The 25,752-nt window shown below is 42.1% G+C and overlaps 1 protein-coding gene across 2 annotated transcripts in view; it reads left to right on the forward strand.

Moving 5' to 3' along the window:
- Positions 1–25,752, forward strand: part of KDM1A (lysine demethylase 1A) — a 41,738-nt gene continuing 15,986 nt past the window's right edge. The window contains exons 1-9 of one of the 2 annotated variants that reach the window (XM_071576983.1): positions 1–317; positions 6,443–6,608; positions 11,456–11,515; positions 15,035–15,168; positions 18,062–18,140; positions 19,059–19,151; positions 19,875–19,981; positions 21,872–21,953; positions 24,701–24,795. In XM_071576983.1, coding sequence (XP_071433084.1) covers positions 36–317; positions 6,443–6,608; positions 11,456–11,515; positions 15,035–15,168; positions 18,062–18,140; positions 19,059–19,151; positions 19,875–19,981; positions 21,872–21,953; positions 24,701–24,795 — 1,098 coding nt within the window. In that variant the 5' untranslated portion in view covers positions 1–35. The remainder of the gene's footprint in view (positions 318–6,442; positions 6,609–11,455; positions 11,516–15,034; positions 15,169–18,061; positions 18,141–19,058; positions 19,152–19,874; positions 19,982–21,871; positions 21,954–24,700; positions 24,796–25,752) is intronic. The other variant, XM_071576984.1, reaches the window with a different exon arrangement.

A 25,752-nucleotide genomic window follows, 5' to 3' on the forward strand; every position in this document is an offset into this window, starting at 1 on the left:
GTGGCGGCGGCGCGCGCGGCTCTTTGTGCGCGGCGATGCTGGCGGGCGGCAAGAAGGGCGCGGAGGCGGCGGGGGCTGAGGCCGGGCCGGAGGCGCCGGTGCCCCCGCCCGCCGCCGCGGGGGCTCTGGGCTCTTCTGCCGATAGCGGCGGAGCTGCGGAGCGCACGCCCCGCAAGAAGGAACCGCCGCGTGCCTCGCCCCCGGGCGGTGTGTCCGAGCCGTCGGCCGCTGGGGCCGCCCCTGCGCCCGGCGCCGAAACCACCGGCATCGCCGAGACCCCCGAAGGCCGCAGGACAAGCCGCCGCAAGCGGGCCAAAGTAGGTCTGCCTCCGGCTACGGGCCCCGGCGGCGCGGAGCTGCCACCGGAGGCGGGGCCCGGCGGGCCCTCGGGCGCGATGGTGCTCGGGCCGGCCGTGCTCGGGAAGCGCCTCCCCCCGGAACCGCGACGGGGCCGGGCTCCGGGGCGTTCGGGGGCTTGAGTGCGGAGGATAAACACGCGGGGCGCAGGAAGCCTGTGCGGGTTAAGATCTTGTGGTGTCCCAGCTCATCTTCGTGCGCTGAGGTGTGACACGGAGCCTGACACGAAGGGGAGAGCGTTCTGCAGCAGCCCAGGAACTTTTTGGGTTTCCTGATCGGATAGCGAGCAGTAAAATCAACACAAATCCCTGACAGCACACTAGAGTGCTCATGAGCTTACATTCACGACTACGTTCGTGTTACTGGAGCACATAGATACAGATTCCCTTGAATTTCACACTCATGGGACTGTGCTGGTTTTGCAAAGTTGTGAAGGTGATGGCCGGGCTCAGTTCACTGTTCCTCCCCTTCCCTCTGTTGACTTTGGTGAGCTGAGCTAATGCCATGTTAAGGGTGAGTCACCAGTGAAATCTTAAAAGCCCTAAAGGGTCTCCAGTAGATTGGCTCTGTAGTATGTAATTCTTGTATATTGTTCTGAACACAGGAGAACATTGTCTTTTTTTTCTCTCTTTTTTTTTTTTGTTGATTTTTTTTCTTGGAAACCTTTCAGAAGGTGTTGATGAGCTGGGACGTTTGACAGGGAGGCTGAAATTATTTTTTGGAGCTCTTTTATCCTGTGGCTGGGGCACTGAATGTCTTGCTTTTCAGAGCCCTTGTGTGATGTGATAGCTGGACCAGTCATTTGCATGCAGGAACTGTTGGGTAGGTGAGTCTGGTGCGTCTTTTAAACTGAAAGAATATAGATGTAGATTAGACATTTTTTACTCAGGGTGATGAGGGCCAGGCACTGGTTGGGCAGAGAAGCTGTGGCTGCCCCATCCCTGGAACTGTTCAAGGCCAGGTTGGACAGGCCTTGGAGTAACCTGGCCTGGTCGAAGGTGTCCCTGCCTATGGCAGGGGAGTTGGAATGAGCTGTTTTGAAGGTCTCTTCCAGCCCAAACCAGCCTGTGATTCTGTGATCGTCAGAGGCAGCATTCCTGGTTTGTAGTGGTCCCTTAACAAGTAGGGAGTAGTGCTCTCAGTGTGTTGATGATGTTTCTCTGCACTGACAGTAGCCATCTGCAAAGCATGTTCATCTCTTGTGACACCACCTGTCCCCATGAGCACTTCAGGGCAGCATGAGATCACCTTACTGTGAATGTTTGTGATGTGAATTTAGTTGGAGAGGGTACCCAGGTTAAAAATAAGCCCAGGGAAAAGCTTAGGTTTTTTATTGAACTTGATTATTCTTTAAAAGCTGTGTGAACTCGGGGGATGGGAGACTTCAGAGGGCCTTTGGGCAGAAATAGTGTGTGTGTGGCTTCAAAAACCTGTGGTAATGCACAGATGTGCAGAAGGGTCACTGTAACTTGCTTCAGAGTGGCAGTTCACAGAAGGTCCTGGTGGTGCAACAGTGGGAAAAACCAAATATGCTGGAGTTTGGGGAATGTAAATATTTAGAAGACAGCAGATCATGGAGCCTGTTAGTGTTTTACTGAATCCAGGATTTCCTATACACAGGCTTCCCAATGCAACACAGTTGTGTTTTGAATTGTGGCATTATTGCCCTTTCTTAAGGGCTGAACTTGGACTATGAAAGATTTTTTGTTCTTTTGATGAGAAATGTAGAGTTGCTTTTGCCATTTCATGGTGGAAGCTGGCCTGTCAGTTCTTGGATTTCTTTTTATTTTCCCCATGGTCACATATTGAGAAGTGCTTTTTTCCTTTCCAATAGATAGGAAAATTCAATAGCATTGTAGAAAGCTTTCTTACTTTGGAACTTTGGTTTATTAAACAGTATAAGATGCTTTCTTTCCAGGCTATTCCTGAGGTTTCCACGTTCCTTTAAGTTGGAGCAGCATCTTTTTGGCTGGCAATATTGTTTATTTTTACTGGACACTGGAACAAAACATACATGGCAATAAAGATTGGGCATGGTTCTTGTGTTGAGTCACTAGTGTGACTGTCCTGGAGAGGAAGCGGCTGTGAGCAGGATTCCCAGGAGACTGTACAGGTCACTGTCTGTCCTGGGTTGAGCTGGCAAAATGCCAGCTGTCCAGAACAGAGTGAAAAGGGTTCCTCCTCCCCCCAACCAGCTAAGGGGAAAAGAAGAGGGAGAGAGGAAAAAAAAACTTCCAAAGCCAGGTCTATGCTGAAACTAACTACATGTATTTACACAGAAAAGAGAAAACTAGGAGGATGCTACAATATAACACACACTTACACAAGTTACATCTATATAACAAGGAATAACTTCCCACTCCCCAATTAATACAAAGCCCATTACTCTAAATTCATAAGCACTCCAAAAGACACTCAGAAAGAAAGAGAAAGTATAACAGCAAAATGTTTCTACTTCCCTGAATGCAAACAAAATGCAAGCACAGGCAACAGAAGCAGGGCCTAGCATAGTAGAGGAGCTGCTAGATGTCTTCCTCTTAGTGCAGCCATGGTGGAACTAACCAAGCCACTCCCAAACACTGGATTTTACACCCTTTGAGATGATGTAGTATGGTATGGAATACAATATTATTGGCTGGAAGAAGTCAGCTGTTAGCTAGCTCAGCCCAGCTTAAATCAGCTGACTATCCTAGGCCTAGCTGAACTTTAAAACCTAAATTTAGGCCCACCTGGCTAAACCCATAACATAGTCACAGGTCACAGGTGGGATGTCCTCAGGAAATCTTGTGTATCAATCTGGTCTGAAAGGGACTGAAAGTGGCCTCTCCAGAGATAAGCCTAAGGATGTAGAGCCCGAGTTGAGAGTAACATCAATAGCCCAGCTGAAGTGCATGTACACCAATGCACGCAGTATGGGAAACAAACAAGAGGAGCTGGAGGCCACAGTGCAGCAGGAAAACTATGACATAGTTGTTGTCACAGAAACATTGTGGGATGACTCACACGACAGGAGTGCTCTTATGGGGGTCTACAAGCTCTTCAGAAAGGACAGGCAGGGTAGGAGCGGTGGAAGGGTGGCTTTATATGTTAGAGAGTCTCTTGACTCTGTTGAACTTGAGGTCAGCAGTGACAAGGTTGAGTGCCTGTGGACCAGAATCAGGGGGAAGGCCAACAAGGCTGACACCCTTGTGGGTGTCTGTTACAGACCACCCAACCAGGATGATGAAGGAGATGAATTGTTCTACAAGCAGCTGGCGGATGTCTCAAAATCTCCAGCCCTTGTTCTTGTGGGTGACTTTAACCTGCCAGATATGTACTGGGAGCTTCATACTGCAGAGAAGAGGCAGTCAAGGAGGTTCCTGGAGTGTATAGAGGACAATTTCCTTCATCAACTGGTAAATGAGCCTACCAGGGGTGGGGCCCCACTAGACCTACTGTTTACAAACAGAGAGGGGCTGGTGGATGATGTAGTGGTTGGAAACCACCTGGGGCACAGCGACCATGAAATAATAGAATTTTCAATACTCAGAGATGCAAGGAGAACCATCATTAAAACCTCTACTCTGGACTTCCAGAGGGCAGATTTTGGCCTATTCAAAAACCTAATTCAGAGTATACCCTGGGAAACAACCCTTGAGAACAAGGGGGTCCAGGAGGGATGGACATGTTTCAAGCAGGAAGTGCACAGGAACAGGCTATACCAGCGTGCTGAAAGGCCAGCTGGAGGGGAAGACGACCAGCTTGGTTAAATAGGGAGATTCTGAAGGAAATCAGGGATAAAAAGAAAGTTTACAGACTGTGGAAAAAAGGGCTGGCTACTTATGAAGAATTTACAGATAGAGCTGGGTCATGCAGAAAAAAAATCAGGGAAAGAAAAGTGCAGTTTGAAGTTAATTTGGGTAATTCAGTTAGGGATAACAAAAAGTCCTTCTATAAATACATTAATAACAAAAGGAGGGGCAAGGAAAACCTCCATTCTCTGTTGGACTTGGAGGGAAATAGAGTTAAGGAAGATGAGGAGAAGGCTGAGGTACTTAACACCTACTTTGCCTCAGTTTTCACCAGTAAGACAGGTGGCCCTCAAGACAACTGGCCTTGGAGCTGGTAGAGAGAGAGGGAGCTGAATAGCCCTCCTGTATTCCAGGAGGAAATAGTGACTGACTTACTGAGCCAGCTGGATCCTCACAAGTCTATGGGACCAGACAGGATCCATCCCAGGGTGATGAGGGAGCTGACAGAAGAGCTTGCCAAGCCACTCTCCATCATCTTCCAACAGTCCTGGCTCTCTGGGGAGGTCCCAGATGATTGGAAGTTGGCAAATGTCACCCCAATCCACAAAAAGGGCTGCAAGGCTGACCCTGGCAACTCCAGGCCTGTCAGCCTGACCTTGGTGCCTGGCAGGGTTATGGAGCAGTTCATCCTGAGTGCAATCACACAGCACCTTCAGGGTGGACAAGGGATTAGACCCAGCCAGCAGGGGTTTAGGAGGGGCAGGTCCTGTCTGACCAACCTGATCTCTTTTTACGATCAGGTGACCCACCTGGTGGATGAGAGGAAGGCTGTGGATGTGTCTGTCTGGAATTCAGCAAGGCCTTTGACACTGTCTCCCATAATATACTCCTGGAAAAGCTGCAGCCCATGGCTGGGACAGGTGTACCCTCTGCTGGGTCAGGAGCTGGCTGGAGGGCCGGGCCCAGAGAGTGCTGGCGAACGAGGCTGTGTCCAGCTGGTCACCAGTGGTGTTCCCCAGGGGTCTGTGTTGGGTCCAGTCCTGTTTAACATCTTTATTGATGATGTAGATGAGGGGATTGAGTCCATCATCAGCAAATTTGCTGATGACACCAAGTTGGGAGGGAGTGTTGACCTGCTGGAAGGCAGGAGGGCTCTGCAGAGGGACCTGGAGAGACTTGAGGGATGGGCTGATTCCTATGGGATGCAGTTCAACAAGGCCAAGTGCAGGTCCTGCCCTTTGGCCACCCCAACCCCCTGCAGCGCTCCAGGCTGGGCACAGAGTGGCTGGAGAGCAGCCAGGCAGAGGGACCTGGGGGGACTGAGGGACAGGAGGCTCAACAGGAGCCACCAGTGTGCCCAGGTGGCCAAGAAGGCCAATGGGATCCTGGCCTGGATCCAAACTAGCGTGGCCAGCAGGCCCAGGGCAGTGACCCTTCCCCTGGACTCTGCCTTGGGGAGGCCACACCTTGAGTGTTGTGTTCAGTTCTGGGCCCCTCAATTCAGGAAAGATCTTGAGGGGCTGGAGCGAGTCCAGAGAAGAGCAACGAGAAGGGACTGGAGCACAAGTGCTGTGGGGAGAGGCTGAGGGAGCTGGGGGTGTTCAGCCTGGAGAAGAGGAGGCTCGGAGGTGACCTCAGCACTGTCTGGAACTCCCTGAAGGAAAGTTCTGGCCAGGTGGGGATTGGTCTCTTCTCCCAGGCACTCAGCAATAGGACAAGGGGTCAAGCTCTGCCAGGGGAAATTGAAGTTGGATATCAGAAAAAAATTCTTTGCAGAGAGAGTGCTCAGGCATTGGAATGGGCTGCCCAGAGAGGGGGTGGATTCCCCATCCCTGGAGGTTTTTAAGGTGAGACTGGGCGGGGCACTGAGTGCCGTGATCTGGTAAAGGGACTGGAGTTGGACCAAGGGTTGGACTTGATGATCTCGGACGTCTTTTCCAACCCATTTGATTCTGTGATTCTATGATTTGGCAGATAAAGTCAAGTTGGAACACATGGATTGGACACAGAGGCAACTTATTATCCCGAAGTTTGACAGGGACATGAAGGAAGGAAAGAAAACTTAGAGGAGGTTAAATGATATAACAGATACATATAAACTGGGCTTAATACAAATAGAAGGCTCCTGCTACTTGGTGCTAAAGACATTTTTGTAAGTGGAGGTAGAAATGTGGAACTTGTTAAGGTTTGTTGCATTTAATAACACGGTGTCTGTAATAAGACTGCAATATTATCTGTAATAACAGAAGCCTTCTCTTTGGGATGTAAGCAGTTTTGTTACTTGCAATGTTCATGTTAGCAGCCTAACTTACAGGCATCTTCAGTGTGTTTATTCTCTGTTGTGCATTTTACAGGTGGAGTATAGAGAGATGGATGAGAGTCTTGCAAACCTGTCAGAAGATGAGTATTACTCTGAAGAAGAGAGAAATGCTAAAGCTGAGAAAGAGAAAAAACTACCGCCACCACCTCCACCAGCTCCTGCAGAAGAAGAGAATGAAAGTGAGCCAGAGGAACCATCTGGTGAGTAAAGACCTTCTCTGACACTGCTTACCTAGTTTTATTTACAGAAATTAAGCAGGGCCAGGTATGGCATCATGAATCCCTTGTCTGGTTTTGAATGATTGTTCTACAGTGTTTTATTTGCTGGTCCCATATGGGGAAGGAGGGGGAAAACTCTGAAGAGCAGCCTGAGAAAATTGGGAATATGCATCAGTCTCACTTCAAATGAAGCCAAACCTCTCATGCTAGATTCTTGTGGTCCTTATTGACTCATCTTTGGAAGCTTACTGACCAGAGTCAGTAGCCCCTTTGGCTCTCTGCTATGACACCTGCGCATGTACCAACATTCACGTACTCCTCTGAGAGAGAAGTTGGGTTTATGGGAGAGGTTTCTGTGGAGAAGAACAAATCTAATATATTGTGATTCCTCTGGCTTTAAACTATGACTCTAATCTGAAGTTCTAGTTGAATACTGTTTGCTTAAATGTCAGTACTGTCCTCATTAGCTTTTACAGAACTTCATTTTACAATGGAAAGTTTTTTGGTCAGGAGGCAGCTTTCAAAATTTTTGGTAGTAGCTGTACCCTATCGTTTACCTCTGTTGTGTTTACAGCTGCCGTCACTAGTGACATCTGGTGCTGGGGCATCACCCAGCTGTCTTCAGGATGGTGCTTTTGCAAAGTTCAGAGTCAGCGATTTTATGAGATAACATGTGCTAGTTGGTTTTAGACAAGAGCTGAAATGTACTAGAATCTTTGCTGTTTCATCACTTATGTGAATTACTGCTAGTCTTCAGTTGTACTGCTCTTAATTTTCTTCTTGTCTGGCAGGTCTGGGAATGTAGACTATAGGACTGACATCGGCTTGGGGATACCTAACTTCAGTTGCAGAAAAAATATTAAAAGCCACAGTTGTGTTTTATCTCTTAGGATTTTCCCTTATAACCTCTCCTTATTGCAACTGTTGGCTTCTGACTTGATACAGGAATACTATAGCTCATATGCTGGACTGAGATACTTAAAATGATAAAAATCCCTTCCCACTCAGTTGTAGCTGATATATGAGAAATGGAATTTTAATTACGTGTAATTAAGCAAGTATCTTAAATTTACTGTTTAATTTTGCTTAGACATTGTGTTTCATCCTTGAGACCTAATATTAATGTATTTTTTATTTCTCTCAGATTCCATTTTATGCCTCTGAAAATGGTTATTGAAATCAGTTTGAGGCATAATCGGTGAAGTGCAGTGAATCAGGTTTTATCCGATGAAGGAAGAAATGTGGAAGATAAGCAGTGATTGGTCGTGCTATTCTATACACACAACACCCTGTTAGGCAGTTATTCTGCAAGCATTATATTTGGCCATCTAAATACAATCAATTTTTAAATAGGCTCTATCTAGCTGCCTAGAATGAGTAGATTTCTGGTGGTCATACAGTTTCTCCATTCCTGGAAATGAAGCATGAAGCTGTGAAGTAGGAAGAGGATGAATTTTCAGTTGTCATTCCATAGCTAGTCTTGCTGTAATTTTAAAGGCTTCTGAGACTACATATGTTCATGGATCCATTTGTCTTTGTTAATACAGGGTGTCAAAACCATCAGGTCATCTTTTGCTGGCTGTTAAAGTGCATTGAAACTTCTAAATCAGGCACTCTTTAGAATAGGGAAGTGTGCAGTCTGCTGTACATAAGAGTAGTGTTTATAATTGAGGTTTTCTCTTTCTCTGTCACTTTCAAGCAAAAATTAAAGTGTTCAATAAGAAATACTAAATTGGACAGTAATACTAGAGTAGGATTGCATATGGAAAATTTAGCAAAATGTTAGTTGTGTATCACTGTTAATTTATTCTCATCACAGACCTTAAAAATCTCCTTTCTGTGTTTAAAGCCTGTAAAAACACAGGGAATGTAGTAGAGGTGTAAATGTGTCATGTTACAGGTCATGTCCTTAAAAGTTGAAAAGTCTGATTGTGCAACTTAAAAATGTCCTGGTGCCAGTGTCTGGCATTTCATTATCCTGTTCCCACAGACAGCTTACAGTGAAAGAGGTTACTGAGTGTCACAATGCAGGTGACAGCAAAATTCTGGTCTTACTTGGGATAGGTTCTGTTGGTGTGTTTAGCTGTGGGGAATTCCAGGTATTTTGGCTATATACAGTATTACAGTCTGGATTTGCAAGATTTGCTGCATCCTATTGCAGAGCAATTTTAAAAGGTGTGAGAGTATTTCATGATTAAGATAATTTCCTTAGAGTATCTCTTCTCTTTTTACTTAAGGAATATTTTCTAATAGCAAAAGTTCCAAACTCCCTTTCAATGCGGAATGACATTTGTCTTCTTGTTTGACCATATCCCTTCCAAAATTAAGGAGCTTGCTTCATTTGTTTTTCTCCTCTAAGGATCTTTTCTGGTTTTCCTCACCACATTGGATTTTCATTTTTATAACTATGGAAGATTTTCTTCACCAGCTGTTGGCCTTTTCATGTTATCAGTATTCCTACTTTGTGGTAATCCTAGCTGCTGTTTTCCAAGGAACTGAGTACGATCGATAGTAATATCAAGTGAATAGTCAAACTTAGTGGTGCTCTGTCTCTGTCTGTCATCTAACTTGGTCTGTTTTCCTAAATAAATTCAGTATACTGTGTTATATTTGTGTACAGCTGTTCTTTATTTTGAGACAGTGCATAATTGCATGAAGTGGATTCCTTTGTGGACCTGCTTCCTAATTGCCCTTCAGCTCGTGGTCTGTCATTCTCTTGCCCTGAAACTTTCAGCAGATTCTGCTCTTTGACATGTTCTGTTGAGCTACAGTGGTATGATGTTAACATGGATCAGTGGTCTGCTTGCTGTGCTGCTTTGTTCCTTTGCAACTAGAACCGGACTTTGTTCCAGGGAAGGAGAGCCCATCTTCACTAGTAGGCCTTGTTTCCACACTTCTGTGCTTAGGCTGCATAGCATTTAGAATTCTGTCCAAACAAGCACTAATGCTGATGAGAAGAGGAAAATACTGATTTCTTTTTGTAAGCCAAGAGTAATTTTTCCCCCTTCACTCATTGCCAGTGCTAATTCAGGGATAATGAATGCCATAGCCTGATGTAAGCATCTTTTGGATTTCTTAACTTATGGAAGGTGTGTAAGCGAAACTTCTATTGCAAATTAATGGCTTGTGATTGAGTGTAGATATTAATATTTGAATTGTGTTAGTTTCTTTTAGAATGGAAGCAGGTCTTGAAATGTTGCTGGCAAAATAGAGTACTTGCGCTGTAGGTCAAGTAAGGAATTTTACCTTGCTGTTACAGATACATTAGTTCACAGAATCCTGAGTTTGGGTCTTATGAGGCTTTCAAAATACAATTATTTGTCATAGTAATGTGAGTTTTTGAACTTCCATGCTGGCAGACTGATTATATACAATTACTGACTATTGCTCTACTGCTGTAGCTGAGTGAAAATGTCTGTCTTGTTTCAGTTCCTATTTGGCTTTATAGATGTGTAATGTTATGACATCCCAGATGTTAATCCAGGTTATCACAGTATGCAAACATTTGGTTCACTTTCTGTGTCTTGCTTTAGGGGTTAAATGAAATTCTTCTAACTTAATGTGTCCCGCAACAGCCTAAAATTGTATTCTGGCAAAATTGCCCACCTGGTGCCAGACTCTAAAGAATGTGTTCATCCTCAGGTTAGACCTTGCTCTTACCTGTTTGGAGATGACACCTTGAAAAGTTGTGCTCTAGGAAGTGGCCATTGCATTCCAGTGATTGTTGCAGCAGTGTGTTTCAGTGGAGGTTGGTTTGGACTTGCTGACTCTTGAAGCATGTGGTTTGAAAGAGCCTTGATACAGCAGCAGCCAGCTGAACAGCACTTGACCATCTCTGGAGTATGCCATGGCTTCTTGCTCTTTGCAAGTGACATCTGACTGTGGAATAACACTGCTCATGAGCTCAACTCAGGGCTAGTGTCTCCTGTGAAGTGAGCAGTGTGTGAGGTGACCTGTAGTGGCTTTGTTGCCTGCAGACGCTGCAGCTGTTCTCATCTCTGTTCTCAACATGCTCTGTTCCTGCTTGTGTTGCAGTCCTGTTGAGGCTGCTGTTCAGGACTTTCATGCAGGCTGAGGTAATTCTGAGACTTCTTCAGATATTTTGTATGAGTGCTTAGCCTTTCCTCATGTTTCTGTTACTGGGTGTGTCAAAAGACTGATGTCTTTCAGTGCTGGGTATTGATCACATCACTGATCAGTGGTCTGGCATGTACTTGGCTTCAGAGGCAGTCTTAGTGTGTTATTAAAGCATTGATTGTGTGTCAAGGGCACTGAAGCCAAAATAAGTGGTCTGAGCCTTTCAGGAATTGTTCTGACATCAAACTTCAAGAAAGGATTTATGGTAAAAAAAATTAAGAACAGGCTCTCCTGAACATGAGAGGCTTTTCAGAATGGCTCTGACTATCCCCTTGCATATGGGGAGACTCAGCAGCACCAAAGGCAGGATTATTAAACTCCTAGGGTTTGAGATCCATAGATTTTGATGGTGTTCATCCACCAGATCTTGGCAGTAAGAAATGTGATCTGATTATTTAAATCCTAGCCATTAATGAATTTGATCATAAGGATTTAGCCACCAGGAATGCTACATATTGTGTATTTTATTTCCCATAAAATCTGATGTAAAGCGTTCCAGTAACATGGATAACACTTTAGAAGATCACAGTTTGGTGCCCTGAATCTAGGTTCCAGAAGATGGGATTCTCAGTAAACGGGTTTATTTAGTTGGTGAAATTTAATACCTAAAACGCCAACTTGCCAGGCCTTTATATCCAGTGTGGTTTAACTTATGGAGTAAGGTCCCTGAGTTCTCCTCTTTCCTTCCACAGGGCAAGCAGGAGGACTTCAAGACGACAGTTCTGGAGGGTATGGAGACGGCCAAGCATCAGGTGAGGGTGGCGTTTGATGCTTGCCACTGAGTAGCAAGAGCCGCCAAGTTAGGGATTGATGCTTGCAAGTGCGCATGGGTGTGGTTGTCCCAAATTTAGCAAGAGATGCAGGAGTTGTGTACCCACCTGTTCAAAAAGCGTGGGGTGTGTTCAAATTTCAGTTCAGGTCTATAACAACTGTGGAAAGGGCACTAGGCTAACCTGTGTTGAAATGCCTCAGGCCGATCTCTCATCCCTCCGCTCCTCTCCATGTTCAGAGGAGTCCAAACATGCAAAAAGCTTTCTTACCTAGCCAGTTTGTATCACCTGGACTGACAGAGAGAACCCTGGGCTTTAGAATAGAAGATGTTTTTTCTAATTTGCTGAAGAAACATAGTGTGGAGTATCTTTTGGCTCCTTTATTTTTGTCTTTTGAAATGGTTTGTGTTTGAGCTGTGTGCCAGTGGTTAGCCCAGATTTATCTGCTGGGCAGATTCATAGTCTGCAGCTCACTAGACTGGATTGGAAATTGCATTTGCCATTCAGCCTCAGTACTGCTTCTGGCAGTAGTATGCACTTACTGCTTCAGTCACAGGATTGGTGTCTTTACTCTTACATACTTGGAGTGCTACTGGAAATCTTCTCTGACTCTGTCACTTCCACTCTCACTTCAGGATTAGGGTTTTAAGCAAAGGAGTCAAAGGCTCCAGGACCTTTTCTGTACCTCTGGGTTGCTCTTTTTGAAGAAAGTAGAACTTCAGGATACTCATCTAAAAGTGCATCCTTTGCTGTTCTAAGTCAGGGAGCCGAGTACTGTTACGGATCTTACCACTTAAACAGAACTGCTGGCTCGTGGGCTTAAGGATGCATTGCCTATTTCATTTTTAGGCAGGCATTGGCTAACTGGAAATTCTGCATATTTTGTATATATGCTGAGAATATGCTTTAACAATTGTCCAATTCACTGGCCAGAAAACTTGCCTTCGGAATGTTTTTCATCTACAAATGTTTCAGTAAGTCTTTAAATGAGCAGCATCCCTCAGGATTTCTTCTGTGAGGGAGAAGGTAAACTGCAGAACATGAGTTGCTGATGCTGAATGTCAGGAAGTGTCGAGTGTGTGTGCAAATGTGTGTGAAGAGGAGCTGAGTCTAGGCAGAGCCATTCCTTCACTTGTTAGAGTTGCCTTCCCCAAGGAGGAGCACGTGTAGTTCTGTACTGGTACTCCCTGTAATGTGTTGCTTTCATGGAATACAAGCAGTAAGGCTGTGGAATGGGTGGAATTTAATTGGCTTGAAATTCAAATCCATTTGACTTTGAGCTGTGTAGTTGCAGAAGTAAATTCAAGGACATTTAGTTTGTATAAGATCTTCCATTGCTTGGCTGAATAAAAATTATGTCTCTGCTATTAATAGCTATGCTTTTGCTAAATACTTGTATCAAATGCTATTGCAAATTAAGTTTTTTGGTTTTTTTCTTAAATACCAGTACCTGTCTGGATCTGTTCTGATGTTTTAAAGTTTGGGTATTGCCATGAAAGACATGCAGCCTTAAAAAAAACCCTACAACTCAACCCACCTTGGAGATACTTCCGAAAATATTAGCAGTGTCGTGTTCTCTGGCTGCTCAATTTGAAGAAATAAATCCCAAAGCTTTTCAGGAAACTGCTGAGTTGCCCAAAATCCACGTCCAAGAGTTCCCTGGTTGTTCATGGCTTTTTAGCAGGAACCTAGAAAAGCACATTCATTTTAGCACAAGTCTATAAGGCACAGTGAGGTTCAGCATTTCAGGTCATTAACTGGCCATTCTCTGAAATTGTGCTGCTGAGCTTTTTGCTAGCACTTGAGGATCCAGAACCTTAGTTAAGATTTGTTAACATTAATGAAATATCATAGAACTGGTAACTTTGTTTTGATTTCCATGCCCATTTTTACAGAATTTTGAAAATTGAGCATATGCATTGCTGTTGGTACAGTTGGGCCAGTGTTAGATGAAAAGATAGCACAAGGGCTGAGGGATGGCTTTTACTGGAGAAACTGAAGTTCTAACAGAGCTGTGGGTTTCTATTCCTTAACTGAATATTGTGCAAGAAGCATTGTGGCTGTAGGAACTTCTCCTGTGATTGATTTTATTTTACTTGCAGTGCTCTGTAGCTTCTGTTACTAATTTCCTCTTGTAAAATTCCTGGATTACAGTTTTCCTTACCTTGAGTCATCACACAGATATTTTGATCTTTGCTTGTGAATGAATTTTTTTAGTTTCACAACCATTTCCTTCCTTAATTTTTTTCATCATGTTAGGGATATAAAAATGCTTAAAAGTTAAAGGGCTGTGGGGGCACCAGAATTGGAGGAAGATAATTCCTCTCCCTGATACAGTGACATGTCCTGCTGCACCTGAACTTCAAACTTTCAAACAGGTGTCTTGGTTAGTGTAACAAACACACTGCAAGCTTGTATTTTCTTTGATATTTATTATAATCTTTTGAACAATTCCAGTTTCAGCAAATAATCTTACTGCATTACTTGTGGGATTTTTTTCCCCTTGGGATCTATTGGCTTCTATCTTTCCAGGCTGAATGCACTCTCCTCTGTCTGTCCTGATCGTAAGTCACTTCCTAGGACACAGGAGATTTATATTGTTCTTGCTGTATTTCACATCTCAGTACTTCGTTTTGCTCACTGTGCCTACAAGGTTTGCTTTCTGCACTGTGCTTGTGCTGTAGCACTTGATGCAGTTGTGCCTTAGTCTCTACGATGTTGTACTATGAAGTAACAAACTGAGGAAAGCAGTGTACAGAACTGTGGTTACTTCACTGGCGGTTGTGAATTGACAGAAGTGCAGGTGCCTGTATGAATGAAGGCTTTCCACAGAGAAAATCTCTCCTGTATGGGTTCAGCATCAGTCTTATAAAAGAAAAAGTAAGAAATCTGTAGTTGTAGTATAGGCAGCACTTGGGGAGGGGGCACAGTAAATGCATAGGTGTGATTGTACTTCATTGCACTGCATGATGTGAATGTCTCAAATGTGCAAAAGGAGAGGTTAAGGTGGGTTCCTCTAGCTGGAGGAGGTCCGTGCAGATTAAACCTTGAGAAGTGGGTGAAAAGGGACAGTAAGCGCTGTGCGTGTATGTTAAAGATACTGTGGCTTTGAATTGGTTCCAAAATGTTTTCCCAATTCTGGTAAAAACTGGAAACCACACAAATGAAAGACAGCATCTAAAGTACTTATCTTTTATTATATTATATATATGTACTATATATAATATAATGATGTGTGCCCCTGCCGCACTTATTTTTCAGGCTTTGGGGTTTTGGGGGGATTTTGTTCATTTGTTTGTTGATTCTCCCTGTAGTGCAGCTTTTCATTAACTCTAGATGATACCTGTAACTCAGAGAACTGTTGACTCTTGCAGAAGTAAATGAAAGGACGAAATAAAAGCATGAAATTGGCCACCATATCATCTCATGGGTGGATGCCTTGTCTAGGAAGGGTGGTGCTCCTTTTGCAGAGCCTGCAGACAACTTGTCTTTTTATTGTAGGTGTGGAGGGTGCAGCTTTCCAGAGTAGACTTCCACATGACCGTATGACATCTCAAGAAGCTGCCTGCTTCCCTGATATAATCAGTGGGCCACAGCAGACTCAGAAGGTGTTTCTGTACATCAGGAACCGCACTGTAAGTTTGTTGTAAAAGTATTGATAAAAAAAGGGTAGGACATTTGTGTTCCTTGCAAGGACTTTTTGGCAGTTACCACGTCTAACAGTTGGTAGATTGTTTTTTTGTTTTGAAACAGTGGGGTTTCATTTCTAGCATCCTGTCATGCTCTAAGTTGCTAAGGAAGTTGCTATCCAGTTCTTGATCAAAGCAGTGCTGTGAGGCAGCAGAAAGAATCTGTAGTGTATTTACAGTATACGAAACAGTCATAAGAGACTACATAATTCAGCTAATGTAGCTTTTAAAAAGGAAACAGAAAGCTGGTGCAAATGTTCTGTTACTTGATTTCATCTTAGAGAAGTCTCTGTAGATTGCTTAAAAATAATAATGAAACACGTTGCTTAAGTTAAGGCAAACCTTCAAGCTCTTATTTTTATACTTTGCTTAGTAGAAATACAGTTGCTGTATTTCTGAGACATCAAGCCAGTCATGTGGCTTATTCTCAAATCAGAACGGTTACTTTGCCAGCTTTCATTTCATAAAAGTAGTTGTAATGTTGAAGAAACGAAACTCTACTTCTGAATGTTTGCAGCATTTCTGCTCAATTCAAAACTTCCATGCAATTTAAGAATGAAGGGGAAGTATTCAAATAATTATTCAAGGTTCACTCACTTGAATTCAGCCAAGCCTGAAATTTAAACCTTCATAAAATTTAAATAGTAATATTCTGGTTTGCAGAATCCTTAGCATACGAACAGGGATCAGGACTTTCTCCTGTATTTTGAAAAGTGTGTTGTGAAAAACTTAAGTCATGTTAGAAATTAACAGTGTGAAAGCAAGAAATATGTTGAAAATTGCTGTATTGCCACAGTTAAGAGAGAAAACACCTTATGCACCATTCAGGTTTTTTGGACAGACTTAAGATGATCAAGGGGCATCACCCTGGTAGCACCCAGTGCTTAATAACTTCAAGAAGTTATTTAAAATACATATGTGGTAGACATCTGCATTCCAAGAGCATGACTTCTGCTATTCCCATGAAATTTCCCTCTAACCCAAGCTGTAACTATTGGGAAGTTATGAGATGTGTAAAAATAGACCAAAGCATGCCAAAAGGTCTGAAAACAGTTTGCTCAAAACAAATAATGAGCAGTCCTTTTACAAATATATTAGAAGCAGAAAAAGCTTCCACTGAAACTAAGAAATTACTGGAAAGGAGTATTTGCAGGGAAAAGCAGCATTGCCGGTCTATGGGCCTTATTCACTTATGGAGGAATTTGGAGAAGTTCTTGAGCAGGAATCCCATTTGAGTAAGGCTTGTGAGAGGATCTTCCCCCAGTGAGGACAGCAGAGGTTATGAAACAGCTGATGCGAATCCAGTGCTCAGCAGAGCTCTGGCAGCGCTGGGAACTGCAGTGTGCAGTCTTTTACTTTAAGCTGGAATCAAGAATTGAATGAATGTCCTGGTAAGTAAAAACATAGTTTTGAAGACTTACAGTAGCTTTTATGAGGGGAAGTCAGTCCTTTATAGTCTACCCAAGTTTTCCAAAGGAGTCATGAGAAAATGAGTAAAAGAGATCATTTAATCTTTTATGAGAATCCCTCCTACCCCAAAACAGCATAAAAAACCCTCATAAACAACCAATTAATGAAAAAACCCAACCCAAAACAGTAAAAGCTCTTGCAAAATTACTGTAAGTTAAAGCAGATAAGGAAAATCTGCAAAGCAGAGTGTAGTATAAATGATCTGTCTCGGGAATGCAGGGCAGTTGTGGTTTGAAGCATGTTAGTCTGCTTTCTGAGGACTGGAGCAGCCAGGTAAAAGTAACTAATACAAATGTTCTAAGGCCTGTGCTGTTCTGTGTATTCATAGAAGGTCTAGAAATCAGAATTTGTTAAAAAAATGGAAGTAATTGTCTACGTATGCACATAGAGATTTATATAAAAAACATAAATTATGGGCTTTGCATTCTTCCCTCCGAGAATGGAACCTTAGAATTGTGGTATGTAGTATTGTGAAATGGTTAGTTCCACACTCAGAAATTCTTAGGAAAAGCAGTGTTAAAAATTACTGGGAAAATGAGTACAAGAAAGTACTGCACTAAAGATGAATTTTGCCTTAAATGGCCTCCCAAATTGTGTGGGAATTATTTCTTAATCTTTTGTACTCATTATACTTGTATGATTTGTTTAATTTAGTATCTATGAGGAGCTGTAAAGTTCAGTTGTGCAACTGTAGAGAAATACCCCAAAAATTATTAATTCTGGAATGTAAAATGGTGTGGACATGCTATGTATGACCTAGATCTAGGCATGGAACAGTAAAATTACTTATTATCTACTCTCTCTGTGCCACAAAGTAGGAGTTCTGTAGGGAAAACAGGTTTTTTTTCTAGCATGAAAAAAGTGACATATTAACATTTCACATCACATTTCCTGCTTTATTTTTGAACTGTAACTGTCCTCTAGACACACTTTTTATGTATATGTGGCCAGTGTATATGTGTATGTTGTGTATATGTGGTAGTGTCTTACATTGGTGAAGATGGATTAAATGATTAAGTGCCTGAGATAAATAAACCTTGTAACATGACAAATATTGCTGTAGCTTTTACGAAAACATGAAATTTGATACCAAAAATACAATGCTGGCTGATGTTGCCAGCCACACACACTTTTATGCTAACTTGGTGCATTCCTACTTACTTGAAACAGTGTGGGAATTTCAAGAGGACTGTATTGCACCTTAAGGAACACTTGCAAGCGAAGTTCAATGTGACTTGGGTAGTCCTGCCAAAGTTTAACTCTTTAGAGGGTTTCATCTTCTGAAAGTATTTAGTGGCAAACATGCATCTGGAAAACAACTCTCTTGTATTGCTTGATGTGACGTGTTGTATTTTTTGTTTAAATACAGCTGCAGCTCTGGTTGGATAACCCAAAGATTCAGCTGACATTTGAAGCAACTATCCAACAATTAGAAGCACCTTATAATAGTAAGTCAAATCTTTCACTACCAAAATTGTACCATAGAACTGCTTTCTCTTTCACTTTTGTGTGGGGAGAAACTGCTTCAGATGCATCCTTTGTTACTGAGGTCCATGAGTGTTTGTATACTGACTGTTTATTGCATCATACTCCTGGTTCAGGTTTGTTAGAATTCATATGTCTGGTAAAGAAATATCACTAGCAGGATTCATAAAAGCTGCTAAAAAGATGGGTTGTTTCCTGCAAGGTTAGCTCAAGTGCAGCTTTTAAGGTTTGTTACAGCTTCATGTTGGTTTTTGGCTGTGACACTTCATTAATCATATGAGTTTTGGGAAACATTAAAAAGTTACATAAAACTTGAGCAGACTAGATATGATGAAAGAAGGCAGTAAAAGAGCTTGCAAGTGGAGACTATTCCACTATTCTCAAACAAGACCCCAATAAACTGGAAAAAACTGGAGGAGAGCCATAAAAAAGTGATTAAGACAAAAATAGTACTAAAATGAATGCATATACTCTGTCAAGGATTGCAAAATAGTGAATCATTATGCTTTTAAGAATAAAAATGAAAATGCAGTGCTCTAGTAAGGGATTGGTAAATCACATCACAGTTCTGCATCAAGATCTTGGGATTTTGCAGTCAGTTTCAGAAAAGGTGTTCTTCCCCACTAGTTTAAAAGAAGCACTTAATGTCTTGTACAGTTGTTCAAGCAGAACTCAAATCTGCAGTACAGCATGGAAAACAACTTGTGCTTTCCAGAAAAACTAGTCTCAGGGACCTTCAGGAAGATGGATTGGTCAGGAGAGCAGTAGGGCTGCAGAAGGGGATGTGTTCAGTAGGACTGACTGGGTTGCTGCTGTATGTCCTCAGTCCATACATTCCCTGAACATACAGAATAGTTTTAAAACCTTACACATTCTTTTAGGTGACACGGTGCTCGTTCACAGAGTTCACAGCTACCTGGAGCGGCATGGGCTGATCAACTTTGGGATCTACAAAAGAGTGAAACCTCTTCCAAGTAAGAAACTTGAACATTGTTTCTAATTGAAGTTTTGCGTTATTGTTCTGTAATTTCTCAGGACAAATTTTTGAGTGCTTTTTTTTTTGAATTTCAGTTCTAAGAAATCAAAAAAAAAGGCTGGATAGTTGTCTGGCTATAGATGTTAATGTGTTTGACTTTGGCATTTGAGAACACAAACGTACATACATTACTTTGAGAGGAAAAATGTTCCTGAATCTTCTTTAGATAATTTGGTGGCTGTTGCTGTTTAATGAGTTATCTTTGTTTCTCAATTGAATAACCAAAATCAGAAACTCGGTATTGTACTTAGATGTGTTACATGCTTATGTGATGCTTGAATTTTGCAAGTGAACTTCTGTCCCCTTTCCAGGCTTTATTCTTCTGGGGCAGAAAGAAAGAAAGATGTGATACTTTGTCCCACAGTAATTAATAAGAATCACTTTCTTCTTCAGACAGTTGTTCTTCAGAAGTATTTTTCCTTCTGTTTTCTTCCTTGTCCCACATGTACTACTGATGCATTTTTTCTTACATGTCTCTTTAAGAAAAATTATCGAGTATTATGTACAGAATTACTTCAGTTTTCTTTTTGTTAGAGTTACTGAGGAGAAGGAAGCTGCTTTTTGGTGTTGGTATCTCTTAAATGTAACTTCAACATAACTACTTGCAATCTAGTACTGCACATATGGAGCATTACTGTAGCTGATTTCTCCCTTTCTTTAGCCAAGAAGACCGGAAAGGTGATCATTATCGGTTCTGGAGTCTCTGGATTGGCAGCAGCTCGGCAGTTGCAGAGTTTTGGAATGGATGTCACAGTTCTGGAAGCCAGAGTATGAATTTCTGTGCTATTTTACTTCTATATAGCAACTTAACCACTAACTGTATCCAGTACTAGCAGGCTGTGTCCCAGCAGCATGCCCAGGGTGGGTAAGTGTGTGTGCTGTTCCAGGCAGTCAGGATGGATTGCTGATCCTGAACACGTCTCACAGGAAACAGACTGGATCTGTTCTTCCTGGGAGCTGGCTCATGCTTTCTCAGGGATGAGATGGGTAGTCCTAAGTGATAGTGTTGTGGGCTTACACCAGAAACAGGTTAGAATCTTCTTCCTTTCATGATTAGAAATTGTTTTTTCTTCAGAAAGCAAGTCTATGTTTCGAGAACTTGCTTGTTTAATAGAAGCATTTTGTGGAACTGTCTTAAAACAGGAAGGATATTTTTCTTGCAACTTTTAAGTCGACATTAATTCTTTCCTTGTTTATTACTGTGTGCTTAACAGAGACTTTAAAATCATATAGGGCTGCATTTTGTGGTATGTGAACTAGCTGCTTGTTCTTTCAGGAATAAGGTATTTTTCATATTCAGCCCAAAGTGGAATCTCCTTTTTTTTTTTTCAGTTGAAGTCTTTTCATATAACCTAATCATTTGAGAATGGCTTGATAAATCCATTGACCAGTTGGACTTTATCTTTTGTTCTACTTCCTGGCTTTGTTTGATTGTACATTTACTTCTGACACTTTTCTAGCACAGATTAAAATAATGTGTTTAAGTCTTTTTTTATTACAGTAATGTTTCAGGCTGTTAATATCGCTGCTGCTCTTGTTGCTGGGAGACAGAGCTGCTGACTCTGTGCTTCCCAGGTTCCACACCACTGCAGCAAAGGAGAGTGCAACAGTCTAATGGTTTAGAAGTCTCTTGCTCACCTGACTGTATTGGAGGGGTTTCCTATTGTTTGCTTGCTTGGGTTTTGGGAGTGGTTGGGGTTTTTTGAAGATGGAATTAAGAGATTCATGCTGTAGTCTGGCTTTTGTTCTGTGCATCTTGGTTATGCTTGGTACATGACTCTGGCACAAGGCAATTTTAAAATAATGCATGGTATTTCTCAGCCATTTTTCTCTAGACTCTCTTCTTGAGTAGTCCGTATCTTTTATTTTTAATTCAATTCGGTGTTTTCATGCATCATGATTTCCTTGATTCAGATGATAGTTTCATTGTTTCTGCTCACTTTCTGCAGCTTTCAAACGATGAGTTTACATGCTACTAAACTGCTAATTTAATTACTAAAAATCAAAATTAACATTGTTCTATTAACTGGTAGCTGTCTGATATCTTTGCTCATTTGTAACCAATATTTTTCTCTGATACCATCATGCTAGCTGGATGAGAATAGGAGAAGGTGACTTTTTTCTTACGAAGTTTAAAGTGGTTGGGAAATAAGTATCATCTTATGTAACAAGGATGTAACAAGGATCAACAATTTTTTTCTTGCTTCTAAAATAGGCTGCTGATTCGTGGTTAGCTTCTTAATTGATAGCACAGTTGAATAATTTCCTATACAACTATTGGATTTTGTGGTAGGAACTGGGGGGAGGAGGAAGTCTAGTATGTAAATTTGTTCATGGACAATACAGGATTGGTTTTGGAATCACAGTAGATTCTACTGTAGATAGTTATTTCTGCCCAAATCAGATTAGGCATCTTTTTAGTATTTTATTACATTTTTTCCCTTCCCTTTTTAAATGCAACTTAAACATTTTATTCCTTAACTTAGACAAATTGATTGTGTTCAAGTGTTCATGCAGAGGTTTTTGAAATGGTGCACATTCTGTACCTTTGGTTAAGAGAACACTTGTACCGTGTTACGTAGCAGCTGCAGTGATTGTATTTCAGGGAGATGTCTTGCTGAATGTAACCGAAGGTTTAATATACTGTGCTTTTAAAAGGACCGAGTAGGAGGAAGAGTTGCCACCTTCCGCAAAGGGAACTACGTTGCTGATCTGGGAGCAATGGTGGTAACGGGACTTGGTGAGTTTTTCAAAATCAAAAGGAACAGGGAGGAAAACTGGTGCCCAAGATGTTACAATTCTGAAACCTTAATGCTATTTGCTTTCTTGGCCAAAATAATGAGGTATTTTAAGCTATTAAACAGTACATGTTCTAGTTCAGCATCTCTGGCAGTTAGCATTTTTCATAGCTTGCAAGGCTATTTGATGGGAGAGACTGCAAAGAGATGGAATGAGTACTTTTATTTACATGGGAAAACAAGGGAGGAGGGGAAATGCAGAGTAGAGCCATTCTAAGGAGAAAGGCCTTCTTCAGAATTTAAATCCCAAAAGTACTTTCTCCAAGTGATTAAAAAAATAATTGTAAAATTAATGGCAAACAAGTTGTATTTCTTCCTATTTATTTCTGTTTTATGGGATGGCATCAGTTATTGATATGGTTACTCTGCTAAGAAGATGGGGAGGGGTTTAGTGTGGAATATCTTTCAGTAATGCAGTGAAATGATAAAATAATATATAACCTATATTAAACTTGAATTTTTACTGACTACCTAAACTTGGTGTCTGTCTTATGATTAGTCTAAATAAATTGCATACAGAAACTGGTTCTAGACAAAGAACTGAAGTGACACAGTCATGGAAAAAGAGATTGCAGATTGCCTATCGAAAGACTAATATTTTTATGTTTAATTCATAGCATTACAGAGTATTAAGGGATTGGAATGGACATTAAAGATCTAATCCCAACTCTCCCTGCCATGGGCAGGGACACTTCCTGCTACACCAGGTTGCTCAAGGCCTTATCCAACCTGGCTTTGAATATTGCCAGGCTTGGAGCATCCACAACCTCCTTGGGCAACCTGTTCCAGTATCTCACTGTCACAGTAAAGTATTTCTTCCTAATATCTAAGCTAAATTTCTCCTTATTCAATTTGTACCCATTACTCCTTGTCCTGTTGCTGCAGTTCCTGATGCACAGTTCCTCTCCAGCTTCCCTGTATGACACCTTCAGATGCTGGAAAGGTGCTATGAGGTCTCCATGCAACCTTCTCTTCTCCGGGTTGAACAGCTCTAACTTTCTCAGCCTGTCTTTGTAGGGGAGGTGCTCCAGTCCTCTTGTCAACTTGTGGCCTCCTTTGGACTTGCTCCAACAGCTCCATGCCCTACTTATTTTGGGGACACCAGAACTGTACACAGTGCTCCAGGTGGGGTGTCACCAAGAGCAAAAAGCAGAGGGTGAGGATCACCTCCTTTGACGTGCTGGCCTTGCTTCTTTTGATGTAGCCCAGGACACAGCTGGCTTTCTGGGTTGTGAGCGCACACTGCCGGCTCATGCTGAGTTTTTCATCAGTTACCACCCCTAGGTCTTTCTTCTCATGACTGCTCTGTCACTTCTCCTCCCAGTCTGTAGGTATGTCTGGGATTGCTGCAACCCAGATGCAGCACCTTGCACTTTCCTTTGTTGAACTTCATGAGATTTGCATCAGCCCACCTCTCCAGCGTGTCAAGGTTCCTCTGGATATGACATCCCTCCCCACCCAGTGCATCCACTGCCAGCTTCCTCTGGACCTGTGGATGAATCTCATCAGGTCCGATGGACTTGGGTGCATTCAGATTCCTTATATGGTCTTGAACCTTGATCATGAATGGTTACCCATTCGTGATGGGTGTTTCCTTCCTAAAACAATCTACTCTTTATCTTGAACAAGGCAGCATATGCTATGAAGAAAGATTTCTCTGGGGATGGAGATGGTTTGAAAGGCATCTTTCATGTTTCTGAATCTGGAAGAGAAGAGGGAAGGCTACTGAAGGGGTTGAGCTTGTGGTTTGGAAAGGTGAAAGACTGAAGTAATGGGATTTTTTCTTATTTTGATAGTAAAGATAGTGGAAGAAGAGCAACTTTTATTAGATTGTTAAACTAGTAACAAGAACTTAATTAGACTTACTTCAACTCTGTTCTGCTTGTTTAGTCACCTCTCTAAAGACAGGAAGGTATTAGGGTGGCAGAGCTTCCCCCTCTATTTTGAACAAACAGTCGGGGTTCGGATAAGGTTATGAAATCAGAGAACATCAGGAATCTAGACCTGAAAAATTTTACCAAAGCTGATTTTGTGGAGGAAGCCTGTATTGCCTCTCTGCTCTATACCATTTCCCATTTGTGTCTATTCTTCTGCTGTACTCAGTTTGACGTTCAGGGATTTGGAATGCTTGAAGTTATTGCTCTCTGCCTTTGTCATTGTTCCTTGTGGAATCTCCTCAGTTGTTATCTAATTAGTTAACACAGCTTCCAGGTACAGTTGGTGTATGGGGTTCGTCTTCAACAAATTGTATTCACTAGTGTCACTTGTTGAAGTTCCATTAAGTTTTCAGGGACTGATTTCTTTCTATTCCATCTCCATGTCACCACACTTGAGCAAAAGCTCCTGAAGTTCCTGTGCAGCCTGTGAGAGCTTTCCGTGACATTTCAAGCGCTCTGTTTGCAGATGTGTTTATAGCTATAAACTCTCAATCATACTGAGATTGCTACCACTCTAGGACTCTGCTTGTATGATCACCCTTTTTTACATCCTGTCCTTCAAGTGTTGGTCAACAGGTTTTTTCCATGCACTCATTGCAGGTGTCACTGTGAAGAGCAGACCTTTGGCACTGTTGCACTAGGTCACTGGAGCTGATGTTTTAGTCTCTAAAATAGCTTTAACTGTTGAGTTTTTATTTAATTGCAGACAAATTTTGCAAGAGTCTCTCTTAACTATATAAAGTCTTTTCCAGGAGGAAATCCCATGGCTGTGGTCAGCAAACAAGTGAATATGGAATTGGCAAAGATCAAACAAAAATGTCCACTTTATGAAGCGAATGGACAAGCTGTAAGTCTGATACTGTTTTCATTAAGCTTTTAAAAATAAGTATATGTCAAGTGTATTTGTTACCAAGCTATTGGTCTAGCAAGCAGTGGCTTCCAGAGAGAGGGAAAGGAAAGAAGGAAAGTGAGTGTCCTTTTTTAGGCCTTGTAGTAATATTCTAGCATATCTGCACATATTCTTCTAAAACCTTTTCTTTCAGCAGGAGTTTCTGCTTTTGCATTTCAGAGATTTTATGGAAGCCAACTTCCTGTTTGTTCTTCCCAAATTCATTACTCTTTTTTCATTAGAAAGTTGTCTGTCTCACTCTTTGAAACAGTATCTGCTGAGCTGGCACCCCAGCTTCTGTTGTTGCTACTACTCCTTTTCCCTGAAATAAGCTCATTCTGGCTGTTGTACTTTGCTGCTGATTTTTAAAGAATTGACTAACCAATACTGGTTGAATGCATGCAGAAATAATCTAGAGCTGTGATTCACAAACTGATTTAGTTTTATTTCTTTCAGCTCCAGTGTCAAGGAATGCTGTTAAGAGATAGAAATGATAGATCCTAGTGTAGTGCTGAAATCTCATACATGTATTGACTAGAAGTGTCCTGATGGATCTTAAACCATAGTACAAAGAGTAACTTCTGTAAGAAGACAGGTGAGGATGCTGGGTTTCCTGCTAGAGGCCTGGAAAAGTGATCCTTGGCTCAGACGTGTTGGTAACCTGGGACCTGCACCTCCTCTTTAACTGCACATGAGTCAATGGTGTGTTGTAATAAACTTAGGGAAAGCTACAGTTCTACAGTAGACAGTCTGCTCCTGTGTTGTGCAGCTGGTTCTGCATGTAATGTGCTGGCTTCTGCACTGCTGTGTTCCCTCTCTCCTGGCTGGTTTCAGCTTCTGCCCAAGGAAAGCCTCAGTGGGGCAGGAGTATGTATCCCTGTGCCGTTAGAAGAGGCTCCCTCTCTTAACATCACA

This window comes from Pithys albifrons, chromosome 24, assembly GCF_047495875.1.
Source record: "Pithys albifrons albifrons isolate INPA30051 chromosome 24, PitAlb_v1, whole genome shotgun sequence".
Lineage (NCBI taxonomy): Eukaryota > Metazoa > Chordata > Aves > Passeriformes > Thamnophilidae > Pithys > Pithys albifrons.